General features: G+C 40.6%; 1 protein-coding gene across 2 annotated transcripts in view; it reads right to left on the reverse strand.

The window, feature by feature from the left end:
- Positions 1 to 15,649, reverse strand: part of adcy8 (adenylate cyclase 8 (brain)) — a 63,331-nt gene that overhangs the window by 14,076 nt on the left and 33,606 nt on the right. Inside the window, exons 5-8 of one of the 2 annotated variants that reach the window (XM_061796414.1) lie at positions 15,216 to 15,343; positions 14,735 to 14,893; positions 12,563 to 12,833; positions 2,225 to 2,422 (exon numbers count right to left, since the gene is read on the reverse strand). In XM_061796414.1, the coding sequence (XP_061652398.1) occupies positions 2,225 to 2,422; positions 12,563 to 12,833; positions 14,735 to 14,893; positions 15,216 to 15,343 (756 nt within the window). The remainder of the gene's footprint in view (positions 1 to 2,224; positions 2,423 to 12,562; positions 12,834 to 14,734; positions 14,894 to 15,215; positions 15,344 to 15,649) is intronic. The other variant, XM_061796415.1, reaches the window with a different exon arrangement.

Consider the following 15,649-nt stretch of genomic DNA (forward strand, 5'->3'; position numbering starts at 1 on the left):
AACATGCTACGCTAGCACATTAGCATGCCACGCTTCAAGCACAAGCGTTGAGAGAGAGAGACAGGAGCGGCAGGCGGGGTCGTGACAACCTCGGACTAAAGTAGTAGCTCGGTTTTATATAGTGAGTAAACTGGCAGATTTCATAGCGTGAGTTAACAAAGTTTTATGCAGTAAAGTAACTTTATAGGTTTAATATAGCGAGTAAATTAGCTGTCTAGTTTTGATTTATTATGCAAACTAGTAGTTAGATTTGATATAGTGAGTAAAGCAGTATGATATAGTGAATGCACTAACACGCTAGGTTACACCATCACAGTGCCCAAAGCGCTTTACAAAGCCTCACAGTCACCCATTCACACACACATTCATACACCACAGCCCGCCCCTGAACAAGGTTTTATATAGTGCGTAAACTAGTTGACTGGATTTGAGATAGTGAATAAACAAGGTATAATTTAGTGAGCTAGATTCAATATAGTAAGTGAATTAGCAGCAAAATTAGCTGGCAAGGTTTTGCTGTAGGGACTGAAGTAGTGGCTTTGTTTGCTTTAGTGAGTAAACCAGCAGATAGGATTCATATAGTAAGTTAACAAGGTTACATATCATGAGTAAACTAACTTTCTACTAACTAGTAGTAGTTAAATTTGACATTGAGTGAAGTAGTAGTTGCATTTGATATAGCGAGGGCATCAAATTGCGTTTCGAGCCCGCCAGCCGCCCTGGCGCGGAGCCGCCTCTCTCCGAGGGTGCTGGGAAATTAGCAAGAGGACGCTTGACGTTTGCTCACACCTTTGGCAAAATAACTAAAATAAATAAATTTTAAAAAATGAAAAAAAAAATGGGAAAAAAAGGAAGGCAAACAGCAAATCACTGCACACTGATTGAAGAATAAAAATAATTTCAATAAAAACAGAATATATGAAGGAGGGGACGGAGTGCATTCAGAAAACAAATTGGATTCGGTTCATAAAATTGTTCCTTATTAATTATCTGTGCCAATCACAAATATTGAACTTTAAATATTATTATTTAAAACAGTTTAAACATGCTTTAGGAAGAACTTTATTAAATAACAAGTGATGACTTGAGCTCTGATGTCATCTCATCTAATTACCGTATGTCATGTTAAGTCTTGTCGACAAAAGTAAGCCAGCTTGTCTTTATCTTCATTTATTGAAGCAAACGTTATTACTGAGGGAAAAAATATGAATTTTGGGAATGAATGCACTCTCTCAAAGGCTTTTTTTTTCCATGAGTAAACTGAAGGTGGCGCACGTTGTATTATTATTATCATCATTATTATTATTATTACCACTAATATTATTATTACTGTTAGGGCCAGAGCCGCGACCACTGCAAGGGTCCTATTGTAATCGTAAGAATTATTATTATTATAATTGTTGAATTAGTGAACAATAGTTCCAAAAAAAAGAGGCTTCAAATTGTTGAAATTGTCAAACTAAACTTCAATTACGTATTATGTATTTAAAACAACCACATAGCTTAGCCTTTCAACTCTAATGCCAACACATCATGGTAAATGCCATAGACGCACACAAAAAATATGTTTTTAGCTATGTATAATATTATAGAGTTGTATTTTTCTCATAAAAACAGACAGATGAATGGCATTTCCATTCATTTCAATGGGGAAAGATGATGTGAAGTGTTTTGAGTTACAAATGTGGTCATGGTATGACTTATACTCGTATCGCAATGCACAACTGTATTTGTATTTGGGAGTTTGGTTGTCAGTACGTTATACAATAAAACAAAACTGTTCATTTTACTCAAACATGTACAGTGGACCCCCGCATACTATTCACAGATTTTTATTAAAAACCTTTTCCATTCGTTCCTTTTTTCGTTCTTTTTTTGTCTCCCAAAACGCTTATTGTTGGTATATGCCCGGTTATTCAAGAATTTTTTGTGTGGAAAACAAATATTTATAGCGGATTGACACATTTTATAAATATTTAAAATATCTTTCAGTGAATTGCTGCATTTCAGCCTCCCCACAAGAAGAAAAATGCAAAAGAAAAAACACACACCTTCTGAGTTTATTTTTGTGCCTTTAGCTTACTCATGATGAATTCTTTGTGTTTGGCTTCTTTTGGAAGGAGGGAGTGAAAAACAAAAGCAAAAAAAAAAAAAAAAAAAAAAAAAAAAATGAAAGAAGAAAACCCCCTAAAAAAAACAAGGAGCATCTCCAAGGCCCAGCTACCTTGTGTTCCAGGCCGGAGTCTTTAAACATCAGCGAGAACGGTTTGATATGCTCTCTCCTCAACTTATCGCCACTCCGTAAGTCGATGGAACTCTCTATTCGCTTGTTAATTTCCTCAGGACCAGAGTGGACATGCAAAGCTTGTGCGAGATGGTTGGGAAGCAGATTTATCGAATTTCTCGTTAGGGCGGCCAGAGTCTAGGGGGGAAAGCACATGCACATAGAATGAACCGGATGCTGCTACACCCCTTCTCCTTCTTCCTCTTCTTCTTACCTCCTCACCCACATCAGCACATCCACAGAAAAAAAAGAAGAAGAGACAAAGAAACAAGAGAAGAAGGGAAGACCAAAATGCAAGCAGCCTGCTGACGTCGTGTTAGTGGTCATGCACGCACACACAGTTAGACACACACGCACACATTTATACATATATGCACGTACACATTTATGCACAGACACACGATGATGTACAACAAAGTGGCACATGGAAATGGACTAACACAGCACTAAAGAAAGTATTTTTCTATATTTGACGTTCATACTCTGATTGAAATATACATGAATCTGGAAATTACTCACCAGTTACTCAGTTCTTACTTTTTTCACTGAATACTCAAGTAATTATACGTACATAGAACTATTTTTTACTTTTACTTGAGTAAAGTATACTTATTATTCTAAAGTAACAGTACTCCTACTTGAGTACAATTTTTGGCTGTGCTACCCTTGTCTGGTCTTACTACAAGAAAACACTCCAAAGTTCCCAATCACTTCCCCAATGAACGTTTCTGACCCCGAGTCGTACTTGTTGGTCACTGACTTGATTGTGTCAGTTACAGTATTATGCTGGAAAAGTGCAAAGTCATGTGACACTTTAGGACTTCAACAAATGACACTTTATGCACTTCTGCATCCGGCATGAGTCCCTCCTCCCCCACTAGACAATTTCTACCACTACAGCGTGTCGTTAGCTATGCCTACATCTCGTATATACATCTTTCCTGGATGCCACAATTTACAGAACTGCTCAGTGTCGTTATTTAAATTCCTAAGTGAGGAGGTGTGGCGCACATGAAACATTAGTTTGGTTTGGGGTCAATGACCCCAAAGGGGGGGAATATATGGTAGAATAAACTAATGTGAACAAAGTCGAGATGGGTGATTTTGACCGGGTTATGTAAATGCACGAAAACATGGTAACACTAGTGACTTCCTTTTAACTCATTCCCTGCCAATGGCGTCCAAAGACGTCATTCAGAATCCATCTATTCCCTGCCAATGCCATCTAAGGACGTCAATGGCGTTTTTTAACGGGGATGGGTGGGGGAGGGTCTTGTGCAGTTTATGTGTGATCGTCGAGCCTCTGGATAACTGCAATGAGGATCGGCACCCTGTAGAGGACAACAATGCCTTGAGGTGCCTTGTTACAGAAAAACATATTTTAGTCCCACTAGTGAGGACTAGCGGTACAGAAAATGGATGGATGGATAGTTCACATTACAATGTAACATCTGTTACCAGTACTGATTTGAATTTTCCATTTCGTCCAACTTGCAGCGATTCAACACCCGCGAGTCAAACGTCTTTTACGATTGCGACGAAGAAAAGTAATGTGTTTTTTTTTTTTACCCTTGCAAAACACGTCATCAATAAAAAGTATTCTCTAGTAATGGTATGTATTTAAAAAAATGTACAGGTTATGAATCCAGCAGACGTTCGACCCCAATTCCAGTACGCAGTGCAGACAAAAAAGGTAATTGAAAGCTTTATTTTCTCCACGTCCCACAACAGCAATTTCAACAATGTATTTATTAGTAATAGTTATGTCCGCTTTGTTTAAGCTATAGATGTCAAATATGCATTGCAACTAGGAAGGTTGGCAGCGAATGAGTTTAGCGTGTTATTTGAAAAAAATAAAATCTAACTATGATCAGGTGGTCGAAGTAATTATACAAACCATAATTCTAATATTTAGCCTACTTTTGGCCCACCCTGTATATAAAATAATTGAATTGTTTTGTCAGACACTGCATGTTGGAGACAAACTTTTAGTTCACAGGAAAATATTGAGCAAATATATCTCGAGTCACTGTCAATCTTGACTTCATAAAACTATGGTCTGCCATTAGGACTATTCATCAGCATGCAAGGTCATGCTGTACCTCCTAAAGAAAGGGTGCGACCAAATCATGTGCTACCAGTGCAAAGGTTAGTGTAGAGCCCTGGTTTGGGTCCTGGGTGCTTATAAAAGTTTGTGTGTGAAGTAACGGAACTGATTGCTGCCCTCAAACAGCCTGATGTCATTTATTAATCGTTGGGACATTCTTTTATCAACGACATTCGCACGTGAACTACGCACTGGGATCTCTTCCCGACAGTGGAGGCTTTAGGTGGAACTATTTCTGAGGCTCAAAACATGAAAAGGATGTGTTGGCGTGAGAAAGATGCAAGATGAAGCGACATCCACTTTTCAGCGTGGTGTTGTTTCACGCTTTCAGAAGACACGCCCACAGCGTTTCAGAGCAGAGTGGTCGTAAGACTGTCAGGAAGTGGAGTCGAGCTTATTAGTAAGTCGTCACAAGTATGTTACAGAGTGTCGTGAGGTGTTGCTGTTGTTGTGAAAAGAGCTGTGGTGTTGTCGGTCAGTTTGCAGACGTTCAAGGTGAAAGTCTGAAAAGTCTCAGCTCATTTCCTCTTTCTTTCCTTCACATTAGCATTTTCGTACGGCATCATTAACCTAACCTTCACGGAGACCTTCAACTGATCACGCGTGACCAACGATGCGCGTGTGTGATTTTCTCCTTGTATCACACGAAGGTGACATCATTGTAGCTCGGCTAGACCACATCCCTTAATTGTTGTTCTTAGAATGTAACAACAACAACAACACATCTTTTTAATCCCATCAGTATATAGCAGATAAAACGTGGCTTCAAAATCACACACAAATAAAATCAAGCCCGTGTTTCAGCTCTCAGACGCTATTGGTGTGTCTGCTGAATGTGCTGGAAGCACACCCTACTGAAAAACGGATGCTACTTGGTTTAGCAACTTTCTTATGTCGACGTGTTTGAGCCGTGAAAATATATCCTCTTAAAGCCTCCAGTGGCTGGACTATATCTCACCGGATTTTTCCATGGCTTGACTACAAGACGCTCAAAAGCAGCCATGCCAGCGCAAAGCCCCTGTCCACATGCTGGCTATCACAAATCAGGAAAACCGAAATGTTTAAAAACTGTGTGATGGTATAGCTCCACATTTGAGTACGACATAGTTCTCAGTTTTTGCATTTTCAGCAATTATCTTCAAACATGTAGAATGTATTTAGAAACTAATCTTTGAATTCACTTTGCACGGTCTATGAATGATCTTGAAGCTCATCCAGGTTCATGTTCTAGCGCCTTAATTTCCGAGTCTACTCCCGTCAATATAAGTAGTTTACCATTGCTTTTGCTTCCTTTTATAACCTTAACTTGTGTACTTGTGGCCTCCACGCGTCAAATCGTGTGAATGAAAACGTATGATAGCGGGGTGTTAAATCATTTCCATTCACGGCACAAACAAACAAACCAGCACACGTCTCTACAGACGTAGACTCGACGAACATAGACATGCTCTCCAAACGTAGACAGCCTTTTCACGCTGCTGCCTTGTTGACATGTGAGAAAAGCGTGTCACGTACGCCGTGTGTCAAAAGCCTTTCACGTTATTCTTAACCACACCACAATAAGTGGATTTTTACAGAAGACCGTGTTCACGCGGTAACACATCGACAGACTGTATTGTGCAAGGTGGCGTTATAGGCCCTAACTAGCCCATCAGAAGCTTGAAGAAAGTCATTAGTGGAAAAGACACAAGGTAAACAACAATCACATTTGAATAATATGTCAAATATGCATTAAAAAAATACATTTTTGCACACAAAAAAAAATTACTTTTGAAGAGCGAAATGAAAATATCCAGTTTACTTTATATCTTTTTAAACACTTGGGTTTAATCTTTTACAGTACGTATTTTGAAATTTTTATATAGTATATATTATATAACTTTTTTTCTCGGAATTCCCCTCACGTGTTTCAAGAAGGTTTGGTCTCACAGCAGCGTTTGGCCGTTTGTAGCGCGTTTGCCCATGTCGGCCACCGTAAATAATTGTATGTATAGTCCCAAACCAAAGCTTCATTTGTGTTGCCTTTACACCAGTAAAGGGAAGAGAGATCAAAGTCAGGAATGAAACGGAGCCGTCTTTTGGGAGGAAGTGGGTCTTAACGCTGCTTTTGAGGCCAAATCGCGGTGACATGACGGAGACGGAGCGAGCAGTCGCCAGCAGGCATGCAGTTGAGCGTGAAAAAGGTAATGACAGAGATACTCAGACACAGACGCAATACGCACAACCACTCCAACTGTGCCTTTAATTAACCACCGGCTTTTGTTCTACAGTCCCCTCCAAAAGTATTTGAACGGCAAGGTCAATTCCTTTGTTTTTGTTGTATACTGAAGACATTTGAGTTTCAGATCAAAAGGTGAATATGACGAAAGTTCAGAATTCCAGGTTTTACAGTATTTCATAGTATTTACATCGAGTTGTGTTAAACAACTTAGGACAGAGCACCTTTTGTTTGAAGCCACTCCCTTTTCAAGTGAGCAAAAGTATTGGAACAGACAATTAACTTAAAGTGAATAACATAATATTTGGTGGCATAACCCTTACTTGCAATAACTTCATCAAGCCTGCGGCCTATTGACTTCACCAGGCTGTTGCATTCTTCATTTGAAATGCTTTTCCAGGCCTTTACTGCAGCCTCTTTCAGTTCTTATTTGTTTCTGGGGGTTTCTTCCTTTAGTCTCCTCTTCAGGAGGTAAAATGCATGCTCTATTGGGTTAAGGTCCAGTGATTGACTTGGCCAGTCTAAGACCTTCTACTTTTTCCCCCTGATGAAGTCCTTTGTGTTGTGTTGGCAGTGTGTTTTGGGTTATTTTCTTGTTGCACGATGAAGCTTCTCCCGATTAGTTTGGATGCATTTTTCTGTAAATTACCAGACAAAATGGTTTTGTAGACTTCAGAATTGATTCTGCTGCTACAATCATGAGTTATATCATCAATAAAGACTAGTGAGCCCGTTCCAGAAGCAGCCATGCAAGCCCAAGCCATGACATTACCTCCACCATGCTTCACAGATGAGCTTGTGTGTTTTGGATCATAAGCAAATCCTTTCTTTCTCCATACTTTGGCCTTTCCATCACTTTGGTAGAGGTTAATCTTGGTCTCACCAGTCCATAAAACTTTGTTCCAAAACATTTGTGGCTCATTTCTGTACTTCTTTGCAAAATCCAATCTGGCCGTCTGATTCTTTTGGATGAGTGGTTTGCATCTTGTGACATGGCCAGTTTCTTCTCTCCAAGTCCAGTGGATCGTGATACCTTCACCCCTGCCCTGTGGTTGGCAGTGATGTCACTCACCGTTGTCTTTGGGTGTTTCTTCACAGCTCTCACAATGTTTCCATCAGCTGCTGTTGATACCCTTGTCCGACCTGTTCGATGGCTGTTGCTCAGTACACCAGTAGTTTCTTTCTTTTTCAGGACATTCCAAATCCTTGTATTGGCTATGCCCAATGTTTGTGCAATAGCTCTGATTGATTATCCCTCTTCTCTCAGCTTCAAAATGGTTTGCTTTTCTCCCATAGACAGCTCTCTGGTCTTCATGTTTCCTTAACAGCAAATGCAGTTTTCACAGGTGAAACCCAAAGCCAAAAACAAGCACCTTCTAATGTTTAAGCCATCAATCTAAAAGGCAACACCAGGGCAACTTGAAACACCCATCAGTCCCATGTTCCAATACCTTTGCCCACTTGAAAAATGGGTGCTTTCAAACAAAAGGTGCTCTGTCCTGAGTTGTTTAAGACATCGAGATGTAAATATGGAATTCTGAACTTTTGTCTCATATTAATCTTTTGATCTGAAACCCAAATGTCTTCAGTATACAACAAAAACAAAGGAATTGACGTTGACGTTCCAATACTTTTGGAGAGGACTGTACATCAGGCGGATGTGGAGTGAGGACATATTGTGAAGACGAGGCAAATACGATACAGATTAAACTGCTCAACAGCAAATTTATTGTCTTTCTCTTAAAATTATTTTGCTGATTTAGGCCAATTTTCATATGCTATATCCAAATATCACATTGGTTTTATTCAATCAGGTCAACCTTTTGAACTATGACTCCATGTTTTTGTTCACGTACAGGTATTTTTGCTTCAGAGCACAGGTGTCAAACTCAAGGCCCAGGGGCCAGACCCGGCTCACCTCATCATTTAATGTGGCCCGCAAAAGCAAATCATGCGTGTCAGCTTCCATGATTCTTGCTAAAATCTGGACTAAAGTTTCAAATTGTCATGTGAAATAAATAACTTAAAAATAAAGAAATAACGTTGAGATATTGCAAGCAATTTCTTTATGCTAAACCCATTTTTACAGTAACTTGAACAACAGTTGTACAAACTATTATCCATGACTTCAGCTTTAAAAAATAGTTATCCATCAATTTTCTGTGTATACAGTAAGTATTAATATGATGAAGAGATGAAACGTTGATATGGATTCACAGTCATAAGGGCCCTGTGAAGGAAACCACAACTACAGTCTGGCCCACAGCAAAAATGAGTTCAAATAAACGATTAATGCCCTGAATTTTGACGTAACCTTCAATTTACAGGTGCTTACTTTTATCGATGTCTACTATTCAATTTACAGTAAGCAAAGTTTGTAATATTTGATTAAAAAACTGTTAACAACTTGTAATAAAAACTTGACCTGAACAAGAGCGATGCAAAATTCTCCTAAATCAGTTTTGTCCTAAATTAATATTTTTTTTTTGTACCCCAGTGTTATTTGTAGTCAGGGAGGCCAACAGCCGATATTTGGATCTAATATTCATTTTCAGTAAAAAGGAAAAGATCGATGTCAACCTTTTTAATCATACAAACACCAATGCTTAACTTCGTTGAAATGCCTTTCAATGTATGTTTATTCATTTGCTTTTGTTATTTTTTTAATTTTTAAATATGAGACAATAAACAGCTTTGTTTTAAAATCCCATCAAAAAGTCCAGGGAGCTCCCAGGCTCAGCACCATGCCTCGTAAAGTTCAATGGCGCAATGGTGAGTGTGGTCAGGAAGTGAAGAAACGGGTCCAAGCAGGTTGGTGGTGGAAGGTGTCAGGTGCGTTACGTGACAGAAGAGTCTCTGCTAGGATGAAGGTCAAAGTTTATAAAACAGTGGTGCGAATCCATTGGTGTTGTCGTCACCATGATAACAAGTGTATCCGGTCGCGTTTTGAGTCGACAAGATAAAGCCCAGTGATCGTAAAAGACGGGATGCGGTGGTATCGGAATACAACGTGTTGAACGTGTTGCAGTTAATGATTATGATGATTAATGAAGTTGGGCCGTTGTGTTAAACATTAAATAAAAACAGCATACAATGATTTGCAAATCATGTTCAACCTATATTTAATTGAATACACTACAAAAACAAGATATTTCATGTTCAAACTGATAAACTTTATTGTTTTTAGCAACATCCCAACTTCATTGGAATTGGGGTTGTATAATCTATGAAAGTTTTAACTTTTTGAATGGAATTATGGAAATAAATAAACTTTTCCATGATATTCAAATTTTTTGGAAAGGGTCTGTATTTCATTGGGATACAAGGCAGGCGGATAACTGCACCGTCTTTATGAATACTGTCGTTCTGAATAATAAGTCATTTGAGGTTGTGAAGATCTCTAGATGGCTGTGGAAATGTATGTAAATTTAATATAATTTTTTGTAAGTTGCACGTGTGTAAATGAAAAACAGTGATGCATAATATTGTTGAAATTGCAGTTGTTATGAAATTTCACATTACTCGTGGTTTGCAACAAGATTTGCAACTAGAATCAATAAATGTGACTATTTTCCAAATGTACTTGTAATTATCTGCGCCAAAACAATGGGAAATGTTTGGCGTTATCGCTATTTTTAGGTTACTAGGCAAATAACATACTGGTGCGGCCCACTTGAGATCAAATTGGAGTGAATTTGCCCCCTGGATTAAAATGAGTTTGACCCCCCCCCGATTTAGAGTAAGAAAAGAAGGAGAGTAGCGAGAAGCTGTGGAGCGGCGCTAAAACGACAACATGAAAGTCACTTCAGAACTCCTATGAGGATCCTTTCATATGCACACGCACCCACGGGCAGCCATTGTGAGGTCACTTTTCAAGAAATACAAACGCACGACATCAAATGGCGTCCGCGCGCCTGTGAAGGCGCCGCATCAGCTCACTGGCTGGCGGGGTTGGCCACAGGTCACAACACTCAACGCTACTGCTTCCAAATAAATACATTGCACATTCATTTCAACCGCGACCGACCGAAATTCTCTGCCATTATTGCCATCGTCAAAAAGTGTTATTTGTAATAATGACACAAAGAAAACCCGAATTTTCACTTGCGGATGAAATCACTTCATTACTAAGCCACCAATTACACTAATCAAATGACTCATTACACTGTATTGTAAAGTATAATATGTAGTACTGTATATCATAGTTTATGTATAGTACTATATATAATACAATTGTAGTATACAATTATATATACAGTACACAAATAGGAATTGTACCCAAATAAATTTTCTTCAAAAAAAATACATTAAACTTGAAAGTGAAAAACAACTGAACTTCAGCAGTGATTCTTTCATGTACCAGTAGAGGGAGCCCATTTACACTACTATTGGTAGACATACCACGGTTTGAGAATCACTGCAATATCTATAGTATGTTTGGAGAATGTGCATAGTATGTATGTTTGTTTGTCATAGTATATATGTTTGTAGTATGTTTGTCAAATGTGTTGTACACTTGTATGTTTGTAGTATGTGTCATATTATCTGTAGTACATATGTACAGTAAGATGTACGATAGTATGATTGTACTGTATTGTGTGTGGTACACTTGTAATATCTATTTTTGGACTACCTTTGAAGTATGTATAATATTATGTGAAGATGTATGTATAGTACATTTGCACAATGCACACAGCTAAAATAACGAAGGAGTGATGGTGAGAAATAAGATTATCTGGTCTGATGAGACCAAGATAGAACTTTTTGGCCTTAATTCCAAAACCAAAAGAAAACCAAAGTGCTCAGGACCTCAGACTGGGCTGAAGGTTCCCCTTCAAAAAATGACAATGACCCTAAGCACAAAGCTAAAATAACGAAGGAGTGGCTGTATTAGCTCAAAAAGGTGCTTCTACCAAATACTGAGCAAAGGGTCTGAATATTTATGGCTGTGTGATATTCCATTTTTTCTTTTTTTAATAAATCTGCAAAAATGTCAACAATTTCTTTTTTTTGTCAATAAGGGGTGCTGTGTGTACATTACATTACATTCCATTACAACAAGCTGGCAATTTTTTGACTTGAGTTCGTTGTCACATTTCTGTGGGGCCAATTATGTATTACTCGTGCACTCACTGTCGTTGTCTCGCCATGCTGCACTATTTGCATATACTGGCCACTCATGCCAGAGTAGCATCTGCTCCATTTGCACACTGATTGAGGAGTATCTGTAACATTTGCACAACCATTGTCCCAGATGATCGCACTACTCGTCACTTTAAACCGCATACACTCCTTGAAGTCTCAGCGCCCATTGCACAATGGTCATTGCACCGGACTATTGCAATATTAGTAATTCAAACTGCTCTAAGTGCTAGAGGACTCTGCATCTTTTTGCACAATTGTTTTTTGTCAATGTCTTTGTCTCCAAAATGTTCTGTAAATTGACTGTCTGTTGTACTAGAGCGGCTCCAACTACCGGAGACAAATTCCTTGTGTGTTTTGGACATACTTGGCAAATAAAGATGATTCTGATTCTGATTAATGAGGAAAATAAATGAACTTAAATGATTTTAGCAAATGGCTGCAATATAACAAAGAATGAAAAATTTAAGGGGGTCTGAATACTTTCCGTACCCACAGTATGTACTACATTTGTATAGTGGTTAGCATGCAGCTAAAATAAGGTTTACAAAGAGGACAGATACATACACACACACACAAATGCACTGTGATGACCCAAAATGCTTAAAACTTACTGTCATGGCAGTGAAACACAAATGAGGACGGACAAGCACAACCATCCTTGCACACGGGCCACGCAACACGTTACCATGGCAACAGCATGTTCCAGCACAGGCGACGACAAGAGAAAGCATGCCAACATTCCTCGGTGACCAGCTCAATCCCCCCCCCCCCCGAAGGCGGCGGGCGGCAGGTGGGCACGCGCACTCACGTTCTGCTTGCCCACGATGTTGTCGAAGGGCAGCTCGGGGCTCCAGGACGCCTCGTTGAAGGTGGCGCCGCTGGCGCGCCGGTCGGCCGAGCTGGCCGCTTCCTTCATGATGTCCTCGGGGAGGGGGAGCAGGCTGTCGTCGGGCTGCTTGATGAGATACGTCTCGATGTTGTGGCGGCGCAGGAAGTCGTTGCGGTCCTTGCCATGGCCCGCCTCCACCTCGTAGTCGCCGTTTAGGCAGTCCAGCGCCGCTTTGGAGATGTGGATGCGCCTGGGGGGGGTGACGGGGCAGAGTGGAGGACGCCGAGTGAGGATGCACATGTTGGGAAGACACATGGTCAGGATGGTTAAAAAAAATCTGATATACAAACATTAAAGGCATGAAAAAGGTGACAAAAAAACCCCTAAAAAAACATTGTATGGGAGTCTGGGGGGATCCCCGGGCCCCCACAGAGATTTTTTTTTATTTGAACATAAATTAAGCAATCTGGAAGAGATAGTACAACTCCAATTACAACGAAGTTGGGATGTTGTGTTAAACATGATTTGCAAATCATTGTATTCTGTTTTTATTTATGTTTAACACTACTACAAAGACGGCGGCACGGTGAATGACTGGTTAGAGCGTCTGCCTCACAGGTCTGAGGATCAAAACTGTGTGGAGTTTGCATGTTCTGCCCGTGCCTGCGTGGGTTTTCTCCGGGCACTCCGGTTTCCTCGCACATCCCAAAAACATGCATGAATTGGAGACTCTAAATTGCCCGTAGGTGTGAATGTGAGTGCGAATGGTTGTTTGTTTGTATGTGCCCTGCGATTGGCTGGCAACCAGTTTAGGGTGTACCCCGCCTTCTGCCCGATGATATCTGGGATAGGCTCCAGCACGCCGGCGACCCTAGTGAGGAGAAGCGGCTCAGAAAATGGATGGATGGATGGATGGATCCGTAAACTAATTAGATAATTGTAAGCGAGTTTCCGAATTAATACAAAATGTACTAGCGGATCAACTCTCGTCGCCGATGTTACGTGTGCTTCGCGGGTCCGCTGGGACCGCAACCAGGGCCACGACCCGCAGCACCTCAACGCGAAAATACAAAAGACCAGTGCAACAAATACGACACTGGCTGCTCTGATGAACAAAAATGTTGTTTAAACATAAGAGTAGCAAGAGAGGATCTCCGCTCCAGCGGTAGGTAAAGTAGTCAAATATTGTACTCAAGTGAGAGTACTGTTACTTGACAATAATGTGACTCAAGTAAAAGTAAACAGGAGTCCTCCAAAAAGTTACTTGAGTAAGTGTAAAAAGTACACTGTGAAATAATTACTCAAGTACTGAGTAAATAGTAAGTAACCAGATTTTTTTTTAACCACAGCATGAACATGAATTAAAGAAAATACAAAATAAAATGTGAATGTACAAATTCTGATGTTGCTCTGTGTGTGTTAATATCTCTGCCCGGGAAGCCCAATAGAAGGTGTTGTGTGAGGTCATGTGACTTTTTTTGTCGTTTGATTGGTGAACTAGCCCTCAACGTCACTCGCGCTTAAATGGGATTGGCGCAAACAATGGCCAATACGGAAGTCGAAGTCGTTGTCTCGCGCACGAAATAGTTGATAAAAAAGCAATAATTGATCAATAAAAGTAACGCACGACATTTAGATCATTGTAACGGACTAAACGTAGGTCAAGGTGCTGTTATTGTCAAGTCTTCAATCTAGGTAGCACATACAGAGGATTGAAATTACGGTACTCAAGGGCCCGCGGTGCTACAAAGACAGTACAAAGAATAACATCAATATAAAAAGCTAAATCAAACTATGGTATATACAGTATAAAAAGTATTCATTGAATGTGCAATATCAAAGATCAGGTGACGTGTGACCGCTGTAATTTTTTTATTACCCGTACGCGACCCACCCATTATTGGTCCACGACCTACTTCTGGGTCCCGACCAACCAGTTGAGAATCACTGAGACAAGACAGCTGGTAATCATGTGAAGGGTGGACACATACACGTAGGCACGTCGCTTAGCTGGGCTGCTACAGCGCACTGGAGTATCTAATAATATGAATAGTCGTCTATTCAACTCTGTGGCTAGACGTAGTGTGGAAGCGTACAGTGTGTGTAGTAAAGAGGTGTACTGCGCAGGTCCCTAAAGTGCGTCGGCCTCACCCAGGTATGCCTCCGGACTCGAGCTTGTTGGCGATGTCGACGTCCCAGGACCAGACGTCGAACTGCCATTTCCTCAGGCCCAGCACGCCGCACAGGACCGAACCCGAGTGGATCCCGATGCGCATGTCGATGTCGTGTTTCGTACGCGAGCGCACGTACCTGACAACAACAAACACAAAAACTTCAACTGATTGCCAGCAAACAAAGCAGTTTCATTCCAAACAAGGAAGAGAACTTCATAGGCAATCGCAAGGCACATAGAGAAACAATATACTGCTCAACAAGTCACTGTCAGTCCGCTTATAGTTTGTTTTTATGACTGCTTTGTCGACATTGACTGCCAACCAGTCCACTGTTTGGACAAAAAGAGAGCATTTCCGTACGCGAATGAGGGTCTGTGATTTCAGAACGCTTCTAGAATTTGCCATAAAGCTTTCCCAAGAAAAACTCTGCGAGCGGGAGTTGGCGGCAGAGTGGGTACCTGATGGTTTTGATCATGCTGAGGCCCATCTCCACGCAGCAGTGGGCGTGGTCCTGCCGCGGCTCGGGAAGACCCGACACGCAGTAGTAACAGTCGCCCAGAATCTTGATGCGCAGGCAGTGATGCTCCTGCAAGCACAGCGGCAGGACGAACGATCTTAGCGTTCCCAGCATGTACTGCGGCAGGGCAGGAACTTACGCGTACACAAACACAAACGTTTGACCCAGTGGAAGCAATTTGGGTCCAGTCGGACCTTATCTTTATCTGACATTCTTTGGACCGATGGGACGACATCAAGTATTGGGCACGATTTCACACTCAAGGGACAAGGGCGAGTATTAGGGTCACAGCGAATACCAAAAAAGAAATATTGTACTAGTAAAACATTTCCCCCCCCCATTTTATTAATAATAAAAAAACTATTTTTTTTCTTT

Source organism: Phyllopteryx taeniolatus, chromosome 14 (assembly GCF_024500385.1).
Source record: "Phyllopteryx taeniolatus isolate TA_2022b chromosome 14, UOR_Ptae_1.2, whole genome shotgun sequence".
NCBI classification, from domain to species: domain Eukaryota; kingdom Metazoa; phylum Chordata; class Actinopteri; order Syngnathiformes; family Syngnathidae; genus Phyllopteryx; species Phyllopteryx taeniolatus.